Source organism: Dendropsophus ebraccatus, chromosome 2 (genome assembly GCF_027789765.1).
Source record: "Dendropsophus ebraccatus isolate aDenEbr1 chromosome 2, aDenEbr1.pat, whole genome shotgun sequence".
Lineage (NCBI taxonomy): Eukaryota > Metazoa > Chordata > Amphibia > Anura > Hylidae > Dendropsophus > Dendropsophus ebraccatus.
This window is the reverse complement of record NC_091455.1, coordinates 201,429,782-201,449,883: the sequence shown is the minus strand read 5'-3', so window position 1 is coordinate 201,449,883 and position 20,102 is coordinate 201,429,782. Positions and strand designations below refer to the sequence as shown.

At 42.3% G+C, this 20,102-nt stretch overlaps 1 protein-coding gene across 1 annotated transcript; it reads right to left on the bottom strand.

Moving 5' to 3' along the window:
• Nucleotides 1-3,941: 3,941 nt before the first annotated feature.
• Nucleotides 3,942-19,170, bottom strand: LOC138784217 (mycolipanoate synthase-like). Its single transcript, XM_069959724.1, has 7 exons — nt 19,100-19,170; nt 17,779-17,858; nt 17,155-17,308; nt 15,911-16,071; nt 14,004-14,207; nt 11,395-11,576; nt 3,942-9,786 (listed from the first exon to the last, which is right to left on the bottom strand). Exons 2-7 carry the CDS (start codon nt 17,834-17,836, stop codon nt 4,333-4,335), a joined length of 6,213 nt encoding a protein of 2,070 aa, XP_069815825.1. The 5' UTR covers nt 17,837-17,858; nt 19,100-19,170; the 3' UTR covers nt 3,942-4,332.
• Between the last annotated feature and the right edge of the window lie 932 nt (nt 19,171-20,102).

Below are 20,102 nucleotides of genomic sequence, written 5' to 3'. Positions count from 1 at the left end.
GTTACCTGGGGAAGTTCGAGAGCCCTTTTTGAAGATCAGCATTACATTTGCCTTACGCCAGTCCCTCGGCACAATACCAGTAAGCAAAGAATCACTGAATATTTCATACAAGGGTAGAGAAATTACAGAACTGAGTTACCTAAGAACTCTGGGGTGTAATCCATCAGACCCTGGAGCTTTGTAATCCATCAGTAATAGTGCCTTGTTTTTTTCCCAAAACTAAAATATGTGCCAATCCCTGTTACCACAATGCCAAATGTTTCTTTTTGTCTTCAGGCCTGAAGTATATAATGCAATGGGGACAGTATTTGTGGGAATGAGCAATGACTAGTGTTCAGCAAGCAAGTTTGGTTGGGCATAGTGCTCGATCAACTATCGGCATGCTTGATCGAACTCGATGCTCAAGTAAATGTGGCCATACACATTCAATAACTGATGGCCGAAAAGTTATGTCTCCTGCCTTCTACAGTGACATATTGCATTTTATTGGTCAAATTTTTGTAAAAAGAAAAAAAAAGAATTAAATAGGTTAACCAGTCGAGCACTCACGCATTAAAAAAAAATGTTTGAGTACCAAGCTCTCTATGATGTTAGTGCTCGATTAACACTAGCAATGACAAAATTCTATTGTATAAGCCTGTAAAGGGATCTTGTCCTGGTGTCTCATAACCTGTCCTAACCTATGAAAGTAAGGGTCCTATGACTGTCCGATCAATAATGTAAACGAGCACCAATCTGCTAGACTGGTGCTCATTTACTGAGCCTATTACATAGCTCGATTATCATTTAGCATGGAAATCATTAGCAATGTCTGAGCAGCTCTTGCCCTAAACTGTTATACATCACTTCTCCATGCTACCAGTCTTCTCCTGTTCTCTGCTGCTTCCTCCCTGTTCTCAGCGGCTGTAGCTTCAGAGCGGTCTGTCTGAGCTGACAGGCCGCTCAGCCAATCAATGGCCGCGGCAATGTTTTTAGGTCCAGATCTAAAGATATTAGCCGATCACATGATCATCGGCTTATCAGTCCTCTATAGGCTTGGTTCTATTTGATAAAGGTCAGCCTGGTCCTCGTGGGTTTCCCAATGGCCCCTGCCACACTAAACACCCTCTCAGATGCCACACTGCTGGCTGATTAGGAAAGCAGGGTCATAGTGATCTCTGCCAGCTGCGGGCAAATGTCGACCTTCTCTGCACAGAACTGCATCGGGTCAAAAGGGTGACTCCTAGTATGACTGAACTGGAATTTTAACTACTCCTGGAGGAAGACTTAAGTGTGGGGCTGACTGGTTTCTTTCTTAATCTTTTGGCTCTTCTGACCCCAGCTTTACTACCCCGACTATTGTTGTTATCTGGCTCCTCTAACTTTGGCTATGGTGACCTGACTTTTCTGGAGATTGTGATTTAGTACCTCGGCTGGCCATTTGGTGTGACCTCAGCCAGTGATGCCACCCGTTAGTGTTTGGAATCCCTGCCCATATTACTCCTCCTCCTCCACCACCATTTTGTCTCTCTCTGGGCTCACATGGTAGACCTTACCACTGCTCTACTTGGTGTTGATGTTACTGAGTGTAGTCTCCATGACGTGAAGCAGGGTGATATGTCATTGATACCTTAGTAGAGCTTTCTCTAATGCAAAAATCAATCAGCAGACATCACGCATCAACTCTAGACACAACTGCTACAGGCCACCGAATTTTAACAAAGACTGTACCTCTGTTTTAGTTTAAAGAACCCTTTATTGGAAGATTTACAGAGGACCAAACTATGTCACAGGCCTCCCACTTTCAACAAAGACCACACTTGTGATTCTCTTTAAAGAAGAACCTCAATTTTTTTTAAGATTTAGTGGACCCAACTTTGTCACCAGCCTTTTACCCTTTTCAATTAGCCAGTCTGTGGTTATTTTCATACAGCATGAGCTTCTTTTTGTAATACATTTGAGAAGATTTGTCCCCCTCCTCCTGTCTCACTGATGATCTCACAGCTACCAGTCACCCACTTAGGGGTGATATGCAACAAGCCCAAGGGGCTTCAAGGTGAGCCTCCATTTTATCCTGATCTCTATCCATTGATACCTACGGTATCACACGAGGCACCACCTCCCGCTTTTTGTTTTGCTTTTCCCTATCCCTAGTGTGAACAGAGGTGTGAATCTGTGGTCGTTTTTAACCTCCTCCTGTCTCACTGACATTCTGACAGCCAGCAGCAACTCGGCACAGGTGACCTTACTGTTGTTCCCTGAAAAGAGCAGTTATTAAAGAGGACCTGTCACCCCCTGTGCTGGGGCAGAGCCCAGCTGACCCCCGCTAGAGACCCTTATACTTACCCCGGTGCACGAAGTCCCGCTCCTGGAGCCGCTCCCACCGCAGATATCACCGTCGGAAGCCCGGCGCGCGCATCAGAGATGAGTCCAACACTCATAGAGAACGACGGCTCCATTGATTCTTTATGGGCATCGGACTCATCTCTGATGCATGTGCGTCAGGCTTCTGACAGTGATATCTCGGTTGCACACGGGACTTCTTAAGTATAAGAGTCTCTAGCAGTCTAAGAGTCTCTAGTCGGTCGGGCTCTGACCCAGCACGGGGGAGTGACAGGTTCCCTTTAAACTTTTTCAGTCTACCTAGCTCTCCCTGACTGCAGCATCAACCTCTTCTTACATTAACCAGCAGCAGAATGGCAGCAAGACACATAACCAGCGTTATTATGACCCCGGGTCACATGTCCCGCCTGACCAATCCCAACCAGGCCCCTTTCGAGAAATAATGATGTGTACAAGCTTGCTGACACGCAGCCTTTCAGCAAACTTTATTGAAGAACAACAGACACACAAACAGACAGTGGACTGTTCGGGTGTCAATTCGTTAATCGAACACATAGATTTGGGCACAAACTCAAACATTGCAGTTCAAGTTCGCTCATCACTTATCAGGGACATTATTTGTGGCTGTCATTACCAATATTTTTACGTAGTGGGAACATAGCCTAATGATTATTTGCAGTTTAGAGAAAAATTCCCAGAGTAGGTTCAAGTGTATGAAGCTGACCCAAAATAAAACTGGATTAGAGACTGCATTAAGAATGTGTAGGTGAGCAAGGATAGATACTATGTGGGTGTCTTCTTTGCCATTAGTATGGGAAGAGTGTTAAAAAGAATTCTTTAGTTTGTACACGAATTCCAGTGACGAGCTATCTAGATTTTAATGGACTGATTTTGTAAGAAGATATTTTTCCAAAGTCTTCAGAAGTGTCCCCGAATGCATTTCTTTTTTTTTTTACTAAAATGAATCAGTCTGGTTGTAGGTTTAAAGTTTTTAACAACTATACAATATACATACCGTATTGAGAATCAGAATACAAATTTCATCAAATCTAATACAGGATGCATTTTATAGGCACTACTCACAGGCTCTAACATCGCATATATCTATAGACTAAAATTAAAGTCTTATAATATTCCCTTTCTTATTATCTTAGGTTAAATATATGTTTATCCCAGGCATCCAGTTACTGTAGATCTACCAACCACATCTGCTGGAATCTACTACTCTTTCAGTAAAGTAATATTTTCTCATGTTTCTCCAGATCTTTCCCCCACTGAACCTCAGATTGTGGTTAAGTTTTGCACAGGGCGCCGTCTACCCTAAGGCCGGCCCTGCTTGAGATGACAGGTTCAGCCAATCACTCGCCGGGATGGGACTGAGCGGCCTATCACTTCAGAGGCTGGCTCTGAAGCTGCACCGGCATCTGCTGGGAGAAGCCAGGAAGACATCGGGAAGCATGGACAGGTAACATATATACGTTATTATTTTACACTTTTAAAGCAAGACCTGGACAGACATTGCTAAAAATCTTCGGCTGCAAGATTTTCGAGCTGTGTAATAGGCTCAGTATACGAGTGCCGATCTAATAGATTGGCGCTTGTTTACATTACTAATCGGGCAGTATAATACGACCCCTAAACAGAAAAAAAATAAAAAAACAAAGAAGAACGTGAGCAATTTTTGTGCATAGAACAATAAAAAAGAAAAAATTAGTAGAGGGTTGAATCACGGTATGAAATACAAAACTCATTGAAAAGTACATAGATTATACAGTAGCAGTTACTTTAATACTTCTATATGTTTAGTTGCAATTTAGGATTCGTGTTTCCAACTATTAAAGCAAATTTTTGAGGCATAGTACTTTAAAGGGCAATTTTCACAAAGTTGTCTGCAGAACTTGGTCAACATGGGACGTATACACGGCAATCCGATCTTCTGCCAGCAGCTATATCTGTGTGCTCATCGGTAGATATCAATTTTGTAACAGGTGTCCTTTAATAATTTTTTATTCATAGCTTAGTATCTTCTACCATTTCCTTCAAAAATTCTTTGTCGTCACAGGTGGTTTCCTTAAGGATTGACACCAAGGTGGAGATTGTTGTGTTCGGATCCAAAAGTTTGACCAGCGGTATGTTCACATTCTTTTCTTTGAAGATACAACCTTGTAATGTTACAGCCAGCATCGAGTCAACACCAAGAGAATTAAGAGGAGAACTCGTAGTGATGTCACTTGAGCTGACGCCTGTGAGCTCAGCTACTACTAACAAAACATAATCCTCCCATGTTACCTTATCAGGGCCGGAGGACTGGTTATCATTCGGTATTTGTTCCCAACTTTTCACCTCTTCCACTACAAGATTATAGAGCCGCTTCCTCAATGTTGGTATTTTTGAAGTCAGATTACGGGACATGGTATTAAAGTCAAATTTCGCGATTACTTGTTGGGCGTTGTTCATCAAAAGACATTTCTTTAGATTGATATGAATTTCCTTGGGACTCAAAAGAAGGATTCCATTCTCTTTTAAGATTCTCCAAACAAGGGGGTTATTGAGTAACAATCCAATGTTCAGAGCACCCCAATTGATAGATTGTCCACAAAGACCCTTATTCCTTCGGTATTGACAGAACATGTCTAGAAAAGAGTTGGCGGCAGCATAATTCGCTTGTCCTGTATTTCCAAAAAATGAAGCAATGGATGAATAGCAAACAAAGTAGTCCAGCGTAATGTGTGATGTGGCACGGTGAAGATTCACAGCTCCATCTACTTTGGGACTAAGGACTTTCTCAAAAAGTGACAAATTTAGTCTCGGCAGAATCCCATCATGTAGGACAGCAGCGCTGTGAAAGACGCCTCTTATTGGATTGTGTGGAAAAAAATTTTGGATTGAATATATTGCTTTCATTACATCAGTATAATTGGTTATGTCACACTGCAGGGTGAGTATCTTAGTGTTTTCCTGTTCATTTTGAGCCTCAACGATTTGCTGTTTCATTTCAGGATTGGGATTTCTTCTGGACAAAATCACAACGTTGCCCCCACCATTCCTTATAATGAATTTCACTGTTTCAAACCCAAGACCAGTCAAACCACCTGTGACTATGTAAACACCACAGTGCTTAAAAAGTCTTGGATCAGGTGATGACTGAGAAATCTTTGAGATTATTGCATTGTCTAGCTCCATAAGTGGTAAGGCCTGGGCTGTTGTGTAGCTACACAATGTATTCTTATCGATAGATTTACTGTATGATGGCAGAATCATCAGTTTTGGAATGATGATGTCAAATGACATAGAGTTTAACCACCTATGTAAGTCTTTTGAAAACCGCTGTAGATATGCCTTCTGAAACACAACAGAGAGATCAAGCAGATGAAAATGCACGTCTTCCCCGGCATTTAGACTGAAATTTTTTATATTTTTCTGCTCTGACAGAACAATGATATTTTTCAGAAGAGGTAACTCAGTGAGAGCTTCTCTAGAGAGACCTTCAGCTATGGGAAGAACAATCATAGCAGCGCACTTTTTGTCGGGTATCATACTCCCATTGGATATAAGAGCTTCCCAGCCTGCTTGATCTGCTGTCTTGGACAAAACTTTGCATAGAACGGAATCTGTATCTGACGTTACTATAACCATTTTTGGTTTATTTTTTGCCCGTGGTAGTTGACGACATAATATTTCCCAGGCTAACACAAAGAATGAGAGACATGGACAATTTCTTAATACTGGGACTTTCTTGACTAAGTAGCAAACCTTCTCAGAAAGCTTCACTTTAGAGGCTGCAACTGTTGGGTAACAAACCACAACCCGATCCCCAACTTTAATTTTCTTGACATCTTTTCCAACTGCGGTAACGACACCAGCAAAATCCAGGGCAATGAGTTCATGCTTTTCACTTGTTGCCCAATATGAAGCACTTCCATATTTCCAACTTGAAAGACTCACAGGAAAATAATCTTCTGTGTGGGAGCAAATTCGGTCAATGTTGATCTCTACGTCTTTGCTCTTTAATACAGAAGATGAGTAATTTGTTTGTTCAGCAGATATTTCAGTTATTTTGTAGGGCTCTGAAGTATAAAGGGTAAAACTATCAGATTTCTGTAGAGTTTCTGTTTGCTTTGTTCTCTTTTCTGTGTCGGTGGGAATTATTTCACTGGTGTAAATGGAACCATCATTGATCCAGATCTCAGGATAGTCTTTTGGATCATGGTGAAGAAGAACTTGAGCCAATGCCGCCACATCTTGGAAACTCGATGAAGAAATATCAATGAGCTGAAATGTAATTTCAGGCATTTCCATGACACAAGATCTAGTCATTCCCACCAATGAGAAGCCAGGATTAATGTGATCCACTGTCCTTTCAACTGTTCTGAATGTCACAACCCTGATATACGGCTTAGAGGGCCTTTCTTTGACTGCCAAAATCAGTTGTCGATAGACTTCACAACACTTTGCAAGATATTGTGTGAGATCTTCTGAAATCTCTTTAGATAGTCTGTGGATTCCCCACATGAACACAACATCATTGCATTCACCATGAAGAAGCTTATGTATGTGAATATCTGAATCCCAACTGTTGAACGGGATGTAGCTCAGTCCATTCTGTATGTACTTTGATAATTGTTCACCTAGTCCAAGACTATCTGAATAAACTATCATCGTCCGCTCTTGTTCTCGAGTTTGTGGTGATTGTAAAGACTTTTTCCATTTAACGTGAAGGAAAAAGTTGTCTTCTTTGTTCAATGTTTGTTTTAAAAATGTCATTCTTAAATTTTTTATTTCGGCTAAAACTGAACCATTGTTATCTGTAAAACATCCACATAATTCAGAGTATTTATCTGTGCTCTTTATTATTTTCATATATATAATCATTTGTTCTTGAAGAGTCTGTAGAATTGTTAAGCCTTCTACGGATGATGGGAAGATAGCCGAGTCGTTGGTATCAGTGTGAAGACACACGGCCATTTGGAGAAAACTATCTAAAATAACAGGATGTATGTGGTACTCATACATTGTTTCTCTGACTTCCTCACTTGCTTCAACTCTGGCAATTGCTTCCTTAAGATCTTTACCATAATGAACATCGCCAAGCTGTTTGTAATCCTTCCCATAGTCAAATCCAACTTTAGAGAGTTTCTCATAGACACTTTGTTTCTCGAAAACAGAAGTGCATCTTCGAAAGATGTGTTCAGTAGAAATACTTTTGTTCATGTCTACTGCATGATTAATTTTTTTTATTTTTCCAGTTGCAAAATTATGTGACGTTAGAACTTCAAAATGAGTGACTCGGTCATTATGGCTCAACTTCACATTCAGGTCTACAGTGTTTTGGTGGAGAACACAAGGGTTCAAGAATGTTGCACTTATTTCCAGACAATGTAGAGGAGATTTGGGTTTGAAGCTGGTAACTGCGGCTGCCAATCCAAGTTCTACATAGAATGCACCTGGAATAAGGGCAGATCCTAAACTTTTGTGTTCATAAACATAAGGCGTAGTTTCTTTAGCTACTTTACACCGGAACTCGGTTAAATCTTCACTCACTCTATGAATTAATGGATGGTTGGGACTAGATGCTGTTTGGTTTCTAATTTCCTCAAATTTAATCGTTTGTGTAATGTGATCAAATTGATATCTTGGAATTGCTGATGGAACAGATTTATATGCTTCAAAAACATTACACCAGTCGGGATTGTATCCTTGTGTAAAAAGTGCGATCAGCATAGAAAAGATGGTTTCATGCTCTTTTTTGGGGTGTAAAGCAGGTAATATTATTGTATTAGGTCCTAAAGTTTCTATTATGTTCCTTTGTAGAGCTCTCCTGGGACTGATCTCAATAAAGACAGTGTTTTCTTCATCTCTTGCTGAAGCTTCTACAGCTTGTTTGAAGGCGACTGGTTCTCGAATATTTTGAGCCCAGTAATCACCAGTAGTAAAGTCTCCTTTGGATGCTGACTGACCCGTCACTGTTGATATGAGGTCAACTTCCATAGTTTGTTCTTGCAAATCCCTCAGTGTCTCTTCTACCTCGTCCAGTATAGGATCCATCATGGGGCTGTGGTATGCCGCAGGAACATCAAGTAGAAAGAGAAATATATTATTTGAACCGTATTTTTTGGATAGTCCCTGCTTAAATTGATCTATTGTCCCACCATCTCCAGATACTGTACATGAGGTAGGACTGTTATAAGCAGCGATGCAAACTTTCCCCTTGTAGGATGCAATAGTATCTGATACTTCAGTAACATTAATATTTCCAATTACCAACATTTTCCCTCCAGTGACCTTACATTGCAGAGCGCTCCTGTAATATATAACTTTTACTGCATCTTCTAGTGATAGACGTCCAGAGCAATGAGCAGCAGCAACTTCTCCAACCGAATGTCCCAAAATGCAGTCTGGCTTCACCCCCCAGTATCTCAGTAAAGCGACCAATGCCACCTGAATTGTGAAGAGCAGCAACTGTGCTACATCCGGCCTAGAGAAGTCATCAAACTCTTCCTCCAATAACTGTATGACAGAGAGTGAGGTGTAGACTCGAATCCTCATATCTATCTCTACACACTTCTGTCTGAACACTGGCTCAAGCTCTAGTAACATCTTACACATCCCTTTATAGATGACCCCATTCCCACAGAACACAAATACAATGTGGGGACTGGATTTAGCTGGGGCAATGTCTTTTTTAACAGTTTGAAGCTGTTGATGTAACTGAGTTAAGGAAGAGGTCAGAAATCCTGCTCTGTATTTGTAGGTTAGATGACTTCTTCTACAAGCCGCTGTGTAGACCAGGTTCTCCAGAGTTATGGACGTTGTCTTGCTTAACACTTGCTGTGTATCTTCAATAGAGCGGTGGAGAGATTTGCTGGAGGCTGCGGATATAATAAAAAGTTCAACTGGTCTTTTTGAATAATATTGAGGATATTCTTGCTTGAATTGTTTGACAACAACGTGAGCATTGGTTCCTCCAAACCCAAAATTATTTATTCCCGCCATTCTTCCAAACTTTACATCCTCATGCCATTTTTCTGGACTTGTCGGAATTTCAAGATTGGATTCTTCTATGATTTTGATGCCATTTTCTTTAGAATAATGTAGAGATGGAGGAATAACTTCATAATGCATCATGAGAAGAACTTTAATCAGCCCAGCAACCCCAGCAGCAGATTCAGTGTGACCAATGTTTCCTTTAACTGATCCAATCTTTAAGGTCTTCATTCCAATAGGGCGCATTTTCCCAATGATATTTCCTAAACTGGCGGCTTCTGTTGGGTCACCAATTGGTGTTCCAGTACCGTGGGCTTCAACGTACTGCACACAACATGGATCTATGGTTTTATAGATGTGCTGCAGTAATTTCTGCTGTTGGGATTGAGATGGTTTCGTGATCGGTGACACTGAGCGTCCATCTTGGTTAACTGCACTTTTACATATTATTCCCCAGATTTTATTGCAATCCTTCAGAGCCTGTAAAATAAAAGAAAAGAAAATGAAATATATAAAGATTAAACATACCGTGTAAAAGTTAAATCAGTATAATATGTTTTATCTATATTAAAGTGTTATATTTTAGGGTATGTTAACTCCTAAGCAACCCATGACGTATCTGGTACGTCATGGTGGCGCAAGGAGAGTTCAGAGAGGGGTCCCGCAGGGACCTTGCTCTGAACGGTGGTGCTCCCGGCCGCTATCTGTAGCCGGGGAGCGACTTTATTAGCTGGTGCGGGTCCCGTTGCCGCGCCAGCTAATTAGGCATTTCAATGCAGCTGTCAAACATGACAGCTGCATTAAAATGCTTAATACTTCATGTCCCTGGTGTCTAATGGGTCAGATCTCCCCCACGCGATGAGATCGCGCGGGGGGGGAGATCCGTTCTTTTGCCCGGGCCGGGCCTCAGCATCGCACTGACACTGATCCTGGCTCGGCAGTAGATTGCAATCTATCACCGATGTGACGGATCATTGCTGTGTACATACACAGCATTGATCTCGATGAGAGATCAGTGCTGTGTATATAGAAGTCCCCCAGGGGGACTTCTAGTTAATGTAAAAAAAAGTGAAAAAGTGTTTTTAGCAATAAAAAATCCCCTCCCCTAATAAAAGTCCAAATCACCCCCCTTTTCCCATTTGATAAATATAAATAAATAAACAAACAAACATATTTGGTGTTTCCGCGTGCGTAATCGCCCAAACTATTAAATTATCACATTCCTGATCTCACACGGTAAACGGCGTAAGAGAAAGTTCCATCATAGTTGAATTATAGAGTCAACCTGGTATAATAGACACCTCATTACATTCTGATTAGAGATTTTTATAGTAAGTTTGGATTCGTGCAAACCAGATTGTTTGTGGTTTGACTCCCGGTGGCTGAAGAAGTTGGATGCAGCCCTAGGGAGTCCTAGAAAACTTAGATACAGCCATAAGTATTAGGCTATGTTTACATAATGTAAAAGACCGGCCGTTCCGTGACCAGTCCGGGTCACGGAACGGCTGGTCTCTTAAAAGATCATCCCGGCCGGTACTGCAGTATCGGCCGGATGATCTTTTGCGCTGCTAAGTTCTATGCGGGCACATCCATGCGCACCTGCTTCAGAACTCCCCACAGCACACTATGGAACGTGCGGCCGGAGTCGCTCACTCCATAGTGTGCACTGACAGGGTTTCCTGCGGCCCCTATTCAATGAATAGTGAACACAGAATAGTGAACACAGAAAACTGACATGTCAGTTTTCTACCACGCCGCTAGAAATCCCGGCTGGAGTGTATACTATGTGTATACACTCCGGCCGGAATTCCCTCAGAAGGCAGCACTGCGTGAGTTCTGTGGGAATCAAGGCCATTGTAACAACGGCCGTGATTCCCACGGAACTTACTTTGTGTGAACATAGCCTTAGGCTGTATTCATGTTTTTCAGGCTGTCCTAGGACTGCATCCAACTTCTTCAGCCATCGGGAGTCAAATGGAATGATCTGGTTTGCGTAAATCTAAACTTACTGTAAATTCATGCCTCTCTAATGCTGATACGGAATAACTTTTCTATCAAAGCTGTGATCTATTAAAATCTAAGAAATACCTTGTGTAAAGGTTTTAAGAGAACAACACCGCATCCTTCTCCTCTTCCATATCCATCCGCCTTGTTAGAAAATGGTTTACTTGTCCCTTCTGGAGAAATCATCTTTGCTTGACTAAGAGCAACGTAGATACGAGGTTCAATGATACAGCTGACTCCTCCACAGATCGCCATCTCACAGTCACCTAGTTAAGAAATATATTAGTCTGAGATCAATATGAACCACAGTTTTTGTTGTCACTTAAAGGAGTAAAAATCTTTCAAATCAACTGGTCCCAGCAAGTGCCAGAGATGTGCAATTTACTTCTTTAAAAAAAAAATCTCAACTCTTTCAGTACTTATCAGCTGCTGTATGTTTTGCAAGAAGTGTTATATTCTTTCCAGTCTTACACAGTGCTCTCTGCTGCCAACTCTGTCCATGTCAGGAACTGTCCAGAGCAGTAGTAAACAGTGTTGGACTGGGCCACCGGAGGACCGGAGGATCCTCCGGTGGGCCCCTCCCCCACTCCCACTGCCTGTCCAGCCATAGGATGATGATGCCTGTCCTCAATGGGCCCCCAGCTGCAGCAGGAAAAATACATGGTTTTGCCAGGTCTGCCCAACTCTGAGGAGACAGCCCCGGCATAACCATGTCCTGGAAACCAGGGAAGCTCCACCCCCACAGCGGGAAGCCCCGCCCCTTCCAATGTTCGCGATCTCACTCAAGCAGAGCAGGGAGAGGAGTCGCTGGGGGAATGGAGGAACCATACAGGTGAGGTAAGTATAGTTGTTTTTTGTTTTAAATACAGATGGAGGGGCAGGAGAATGATAAGGGAGGTACTGGTATGCTGATGAGGCAAAAGGATGAGAGGGGTACTACTATGATGATTGAAGGGCAGGAGGATGAAGGGGGTAGGAGGATGATGGAGGGGTAGTAATATGATGGAGGGGCAGGAGGATGAAGGGGTAGTAATATGACGGGGTAGGAGGATGATGGAGGGGTAGTAATATGATGGAGGGGCAGGAGGATGAAGGGGTAGTAATATGACGGGGTAGGAGGATGATGGAGGGGTAGTAATATGATGGAGGGGCAGGAGGATGAAGGGGTAGTAATATGATGGAGGGGCAGGAGGATGAAGGGGTAGTAATATGATGGAGGGGCAGGAGGATGAAGGGGTAGTAATATGATGGAGGGGCAGGAGGATGAAGGGGTAGTAATATGATGGGGTAGGAGGATGATGGATGAGTAGTAATATGATGGGGGAGCAGGAGGATGACAGTATGATGGTGTGTTGAGAGGTACAGTATGGTGATAATATATATATTAGTTCTGTTCTGGGGTCACTTCCACACACTGAGCCCCCACATAACTCTGTATTCTGATCTCCCACAAAGCCTCCACTATACAATACACCAAGAATCCTCCAGGTACAACAGCTGCAAGCACTACAACTCCCAGCATTTACTGATAGTCTGCATCCCTCAGAATATGCTGGGAGTTGTAGTACATAGGAGCTGCCACTGTAGAGACATATAGTGCTGGACCTTCAGGGCTGATGGTTGTAACAGATTACGGCCACCAAAAGCTTCTGCACAACAATCAATTATTAAAGGTTTGTTCTCTCTGAAGCTACAACTCCCAACATACCCTTCATTAAAGCTTCATAATTGTAGGGTATTCTGAGAGTTATAGTTCGACTGAAAACATGTCATTCACTAGGGAGTTATCACAGATCCAGATGAATCCAGGATAGGGCCGGGTCAGTATGTTGCTTTTTTCCGATTCTTCCTTGGTGGGCCCCAAGGATCATTTCCTCTGGTGGGCCCCAGGTATCCCAGTCCGACACTGGTAGTAAATCTCCATAGAAAACATCTTCTGCTCTCCAGACTGGAAAAATATCGCTTCCTGCAAGGCATACAGCAGCTGATATGTAGTGAAAGACTTGAGATTTCCTTAATAGAAGTAAACTACAAATCTCTGGCACTTTCTGGCACCAGTTAATTGAAAATATATATTTTTTTTCTTTTGTGAACTACCCCTTAATTCCACCATACAACATTTCTCTATAAAATATAGCATTCATTTGGTATTCAGATGAAGATGTCCCATTGGCTATTATATCAATGTGTAGTGATGTATGGTTATAGTCAGGGGCGTAGCTAAAGGCTGATGGGCCCTGGTGCAAAATGTTAGCTTGGGGCCCCCCATCTCACCCGATCAGGCAAAGTCCTATCTAACGTTATATCCAATTACTCTAACGTGCCCCCCGGCCCAGCCCGCCCCTGCCGCGGCCCCCCCGGATTGGGGGAGCACAGGAGGAAGTGGCAAGGGGGGCCGTGCGGGCCCTCCTAGCGTAGGGGCCCGGTCGCCATGGCGACCCCTGCGACCCCTATAGCTACGCCACTGGTTATAGTACAGTAGACTCATAGCCTTGAGTTTAAAAAAAAAAAAAAGTTTAAAAGCCATTAATAAAGTATCATAACCATAGCGACCGGTTGGTAAAAGGTAATGAAAATATATATATAAAAAAATGCTATCCTATATGTATCTTTAAAAAAATACCATAAAATAAGTAAAGCTACAACCTGTTCTGCAGAAAACAACCGCTATTGTTATATTGCTTGAGCTGTACCTTGTCTGATGGATTGGCAGGCATAATGTAAAGCGACCAGAGAAGAGGAACAGGCAGTGTCGATTGACAGAGACGGCCCGGTCAGGTTGAAGCAGTATGATATCCTATTGGCAGCTATGCACATTGATGTACCGATTCCATGTAAATGAGTAATATTATCCGCACAGTTATTATAAATGCTTTCTGCATCTCTGTTCATGAGACCTGCAAAAAAAAAATAGGACGTATACTCAGCACAGGGAAACCAGGTCCTATATGTTATAAATAGAGATGAGCGAACCTGGAGCATGCTCGAGTCCATCCGAACCCGAACTTTCGGCATTTGATTAGCGGTGGCTGCTGAAGTTGGATAAAGCCCTAAGGCTATGTGGAAATCATGGATATAGTCATTGGCTGTATCCATGTTTTCCAGACAACCTTAGAGCTTTATCCAAGTTCAGCAGCCACCGCTAATCAAATACCGAAAGTTCGGTCGACTCGAACCCGAACCCGGTTCACTCATCTCTAGTTATAAACAAGATAGTTAGCCATAGGTAAAAGCAAAGGTGCAAACTCAGTTAAAGAAGGTCCTACAACGTCCTCAAAGGCTATTAAATACTATAATAAATCACCTTTATCATCTCCCCTCCCCCTTTTCTGTAACAATGTTGGCACCACTACTAGTCTATGGGATTGTGCAGCGGCCACATGATCCATCATTCTGTTTTCTGGCTACAATTCCCCAAACTCCTTGCATGGATTATTTGTCTTACTCTCACCCATTAAAGCCAATGACCCCCTACGCCATCACTGCCTATCTTCTGTTGTTAATATAGCCCCACCAAGTTCCCTATAAGTCTTTTCCTACTCTGGAACCTGTATATAGTCCCCAGTAAGTTCCCTGTCAGTCTTAGAGTCCTATTAGAAAAAGCAATTTTTAACAATTATCTATTAACGATGGTCCCCCCCCTGGATTGGTGGAGGAGTGGGGAGGAGTATAAGAAGAGTCCTCAGGCTGGAGTGATGCTGCATGGAGGAGTGTGGCTCAGAACACGTGGGACGCCACGGACTTGGCCGGCGCCTCATACATCAGCCCAACTGAGACAGGCTAACAGCTCTACTAGGCATTGCTCCCACCTAGCCAGAATCCTGCTCCACACTGATGAGGGGCAACACTCCGAAACAGCTGTATATGGATGGACACCTGGCCTTGGTTTTTCTCTTGTCATTACATTGACTTATAGGGCTACTTAATATGGTGGTTTTGGTGGTTTCCTAACAGGAGCCACCCCCTGGTTGGGTCCTTCCCGGAGGGATATCTGGCTAGTCCTGTGTTTCGAGACTCTTTGATGAGGCTCCACGGGCTCTTCTATTGCATACTCATCTGAAACAGGTGAAGAAGCTGCACCCGTTCCATCGGCAGCGGGTCCTAAATGTCAGTGATAGCTGGACACCCAATGCAACTGCCAAGACCTGAGCAGTGCTTGGATCACAGCAGTTAACCCTATCAACCTCAGAATCCCATTGATAAGTGTTAGCATCACTCAGCTATAACCACATAAAGTGACACAGGTCCGATTTAAAAAATGGACTCTTGACTAGAGATGAGCAAACCGGGTTCGGGTTCGAGTCCATCCAAACCCGAACTTTCGGCATTTGATTAGCGGGGGCTGCTAAACTTGGATAAAGCCCTAAGGTTGTCTGGAAAACATGGATACAGCCAATGACTATATCCATGTTTTCCACATAGCCTTAGGGCTTTATCCAACATCAGCAGCCACCGCTAATCAAATGCCGAATGTTTCGGGTTCGGATGGACTTGAGCACGCTCCAGGTTCGCTCATCTCTACTCTTGACACTTTCTAGACCAATCCTGAAGGGGTTAACCAATCTTAAAAGTTTCTATAGTAGTGTCCTTATTGCCTTACCTATAAATACTCCAGTATCGCTTCCACTGACGCTCTCTGTCGGGTAGCCTCCATCTTCCAGAGCCCTGTATGTACATTCCAGCAGTAGTTTGTGCTGTGGATCCATAGTCTTAGTTTCCGACTTAAAGATTCCAAAAGGTTTAGGATCAAAGTCATTAATGCTGTAAAAAAAAAAAGTTTATTTCAAATATTAAAATATATTTAACCATCGGTCTGAAATTTCTCTATTTGCTCTATGGCTAATATAGCGGAGGAATTCATTATATATTTCATTGCTAGAGATGAGCGAACCGGGTTCAGGTTCGAGTCGATCCGAACCTGAACTTTCGGCATTTGATTAGCGGTGGCTGCTGAACTTGGATAAAGCTCTAAGGTTGTCTGGAAAACATGGATACAGCCAATGACTATATCCATGATTTCCACATAGCCTTAGGGCTTTATCCAAGGTCAGCAGCCACCGCTAATCACATGCCGAACGTTCGGATGGACTCCAGCATGCTCGAGGTTTGCTCATCTCTATTCATTGCTATAGCTAAATAAATTAAACTGGTACTAAAGTACAAGTGCAGTGTATAATAGTAGGGATCTGCTGATCACTCTGAAAGCCCCCTTATGGGACTAGTAACATTTAAAATAAAATGTACTGTATATAAACTATAACAAAGAAATACCATTAGACCTAGACTTCTGGTAAATTTCACTTAAAGGGAAAAAAAATGTTTTCAGATAAACTGGTGTCAGAAAGTTAAACAGATTTGTAAATAACTTCTATTTAAAAATTTCATATATTCCGGTACATATCAGCTGCTGTATGTCCTGCAGGAAGTGGTGTATTATTTCCAGTCTGACACAGTGCTCTCTGCTGCCACCTCTGTCCATGTCAGGAACTGTCCAGAGCAGTAGCAAATCTCCATAGAAAATCTCTCCTGCTCTGGACAGTTCCTGACATGGACAGAGAGAACTGTGTCAGACTGGAAAGAATACACCACTTCCTGCAGGACATACAGCAGCTCATAAGTACTGGAAAACATGAGATTTTTAAATAGAAGTAATATACAAATCTATATAGCTTTCTGACACCAGTTGATCTGAAAACAATTTCGTTTGCTTCACCGGAGTTCCCCTTTAAAAAGTCTCCCCTGGTTTGTTCCTCGGAAGCATGGCTATTTCTGAGTACCACAGTTCATAAAATTCAAGGTAAATATTTACATTGAAAAAGGTATAAAGTGAGATAATATACTTACCCCTCCACAATGGCAGCGCGGCTAGTACATATTTTTCCTGGTTTATCGTGGTCCGCGTCATACCAACGTTTGACATTAAATCTTTCCTCTGGGATCTCTATGGTGCAGTTTTTTCCTTCAACAAGAACTTTCCAAAAGTTGTCAATTCCTTCACCTGTTCAATAGTAATATGGCAGAAGGGAGAGATAAACGTTTCATCCGATCCAGATACCGGAGAGTTACACCATAGTAGCACCCTGTATGATGGACTGGATGCTTGTTATATAATCGCTGTATAGCCATCAACCATCTATCATAGCCAAAAGCTGCTATGCTTATAAGTAAATTGGCGCCAACATATAGTCAGTGTAAAGAGTGACTGGACCTAGATGGATTTTCCCATTGAATAGAGGCCCTCATAGAAAAGAGTAGGAATAGCCCCCTCTGCGGGTTAGGGATGGGAACTTTGCTCACATCAAGACCAATACAGGCCCTGTAGTAACCGTACTAACTCATAACTTTTAAAGGGGTTATCCAGTTATCCAGAGACACAAATACATTTGGCTTTCGTTCATGTTAAGAATATATTATACACAATCTCTATGGTATTACATTGTATTGAACACCACACAGTAAAACACTTACCCCCCGGGAAATGACATCCTATACCAACTACTGCTATCTGATCTTCTGGTTCATCCATTTTACAGATTTTTCTTGAAGACCTGCAAGACGATAAGAAATCCGTCCTAATAGAAGAATTTTTGGCGAAGATTATGTTTATATCAAGTTTTTCTATCCTATTAAAATCTCCTGCTGTACTTGTACTATGTTCCCACAACAGCTTTTTTTTGGCCGTTTTATGAACAGGTGTCATTTAGACGTCAAAACGCGGCCTCAGATTGTGTCCTCTTGTTCTTGAGTTGTTTTTTTTATTAAAAACACTTCCCTCCTGAACCATATTTAGTCCTTAATATAGCTTGACATATTTAAAGAGGTACTCCGGGCTATGTGAATTTTCAGTGTATGCCCGGGGAGGGGATGGATATAGAAGCTGCCGGTCACTTACCTCCCTGGTTCCAGTGCCGGGTCCTGCCTCGGGCGCTGAGTGGCGGAGCTGCCTTGAGACGTCACGTCTCAAGCCGCAGCTCAGACCAGGAAGTGGCAGCCAGATGGCAGAACGGGGCAGCGCGATTCGGGACCTGGCGCTGGAACCGGGGAGGTAAGTGACCGACGCTTCTATATCCACCTCCTCCCCTACTGGACACTCAAAATTCACATAGCCCGGAGTACCCCTTTAAGCTATATTCCCACAACGTCTTTTTTTGTTTGTTTATTTTAGCCGGTTATCATTTTGGCATCAAAACGCTGCCTTTTTATGCAAATTTCGGTTATGATTTGCTCAAAACTGCCGCTTTTTGGTGCCAAAATGACGGCCATCCCAAAAACAGCTGCGAAATGGCCAAACACAAACAATGTGAGAACATAGCCTATAAGGTTTCAGTCATGTCCCCCCTTTCCTGATACGTTTTAGGCCTCACACCTTCCACCATCTTTGTAGCCATCTTTGCACCCGTTCTATTTTATCGATGTCCTTTCTGTAGGTGAGGTCTCCAGGACTGGACACAGTATTCCAGACGTGATGTCACTAGAGCTCTATACAGCGGGATCACAATCTCCCTCTTCCTACTGGTTATACCAATTGAACCTATTCTGATATAACAATAACATATTAACATTATTTAATAATATTTAATATTATTATTATTATTGTTATTATTGTTATATCATATTAACTTATTATTATTAATCATCATATTAAGATATAGATATAACAATAACATTGATGTCACAAAATATGGTAAAAATGAAAAAAAGTTGCAAAATCAGATCAGGCCGGTCATAAAAATAGTGATATAAAAGAACGACAGGTCAGGCGGTTAACCCCTTCCCAGGTTATACTCACCTCCTGATTTGGCATACAGAGCAGGACAGCTATATCTCTCAGCTGCAGCCTATATACTCTGTTAGGTCCTCAGTGAGGCTGCTCTCCGCAGTGCTGGGATCTGTCTATAAATAAGGAGGTGAGTGCTTTGAAGTGTGTTTCGGGATCAGACCACTCCCATTATCAGGAATTACACAATGAGGAAAGAACAGAAAAAGGTCAATAGTGAAACAAGCTAGAATTGGGTCAACCATGACCAATATACGCAGTACTGTTATTGCTATGTTGTATCTGGATTCATATTAGGAGAATCATAGACTTTCAAATTTCTATGGAAGAGGGTGTGTGCCAGAACAGAATGTAGGTTATAGAGATCGGGAAACACAACCTGATGGTCAAAAAAGAAGAAATAACCATCTAATAAAAACTTTAAATAAAAAAAAGAAGAAATAACTTGAGTGGTGTCTTATTGCTGTAGGTGTATCATTTCACCAGTAGAGGGTGGAATTGTCTACTTTTTTAATATGATGTGGGTTCGCTCTTAAATTGCCATTGTAGTCAGTTTAATCTCAGAAAAACTGACTTTTAAAAAAAATGAAAATCAGACGCCTTTTTAATATTTTTAACGTTGTGTGAACATAGCCGTACTTTGCAATTTCACTTTGCATTCACTTCCTATGCGACTTCTGAACATTTTTAAAATCAAGCATCCATTAGATGCAAAATCTGCAATAATGTATCTCCTGCGTAATTTTTTTGAGCAGCTGGTACTTTTTATGGGCTACGCAAAAATTTACGGTTGTTGCACAAATATTATATTAGGCGAAAGCGTCTTGGTCAGTGGCGGATTAAATGTACCCTGGGCCCCGGGCAACCTGCCCCCCCCCCCCCCCGGTCAATCCGCCCAAACCGCCCACATTATAATCCACCACTGCCCCCCCCCCCCAATGCTGTCCCCAATAAACATAATGTTTGGTCCCTTGCTGCACAGAGGATGTCAGGAGAGGAGGGGGCTGATCTTATA

Bases quoted from the DNA above. Each gene is read 5' to 3' on its own strand.
- LOC138784217 (XM_069959724.1), bottom strand. From the start codon at position 17,836: ATGGATGAACCAGAAGATCAGATAGCAGTAGTTGGTATAGGATGTCAT. The intron at 16,072-17,154 runs GTAAGTATATTA...TTTTTTTTACAG, and splicing joins CGCGCTGCCATTGTGGAGGG to CATTAATGACTTTGATCCTA. The intron at 14,208-15,910 runs GTAAGGCAATAA...TTTTTTTTGCAG, and splicing joins CGATACTGGAGTATTTATAG to GTCTCATGAACAGAGATGCA.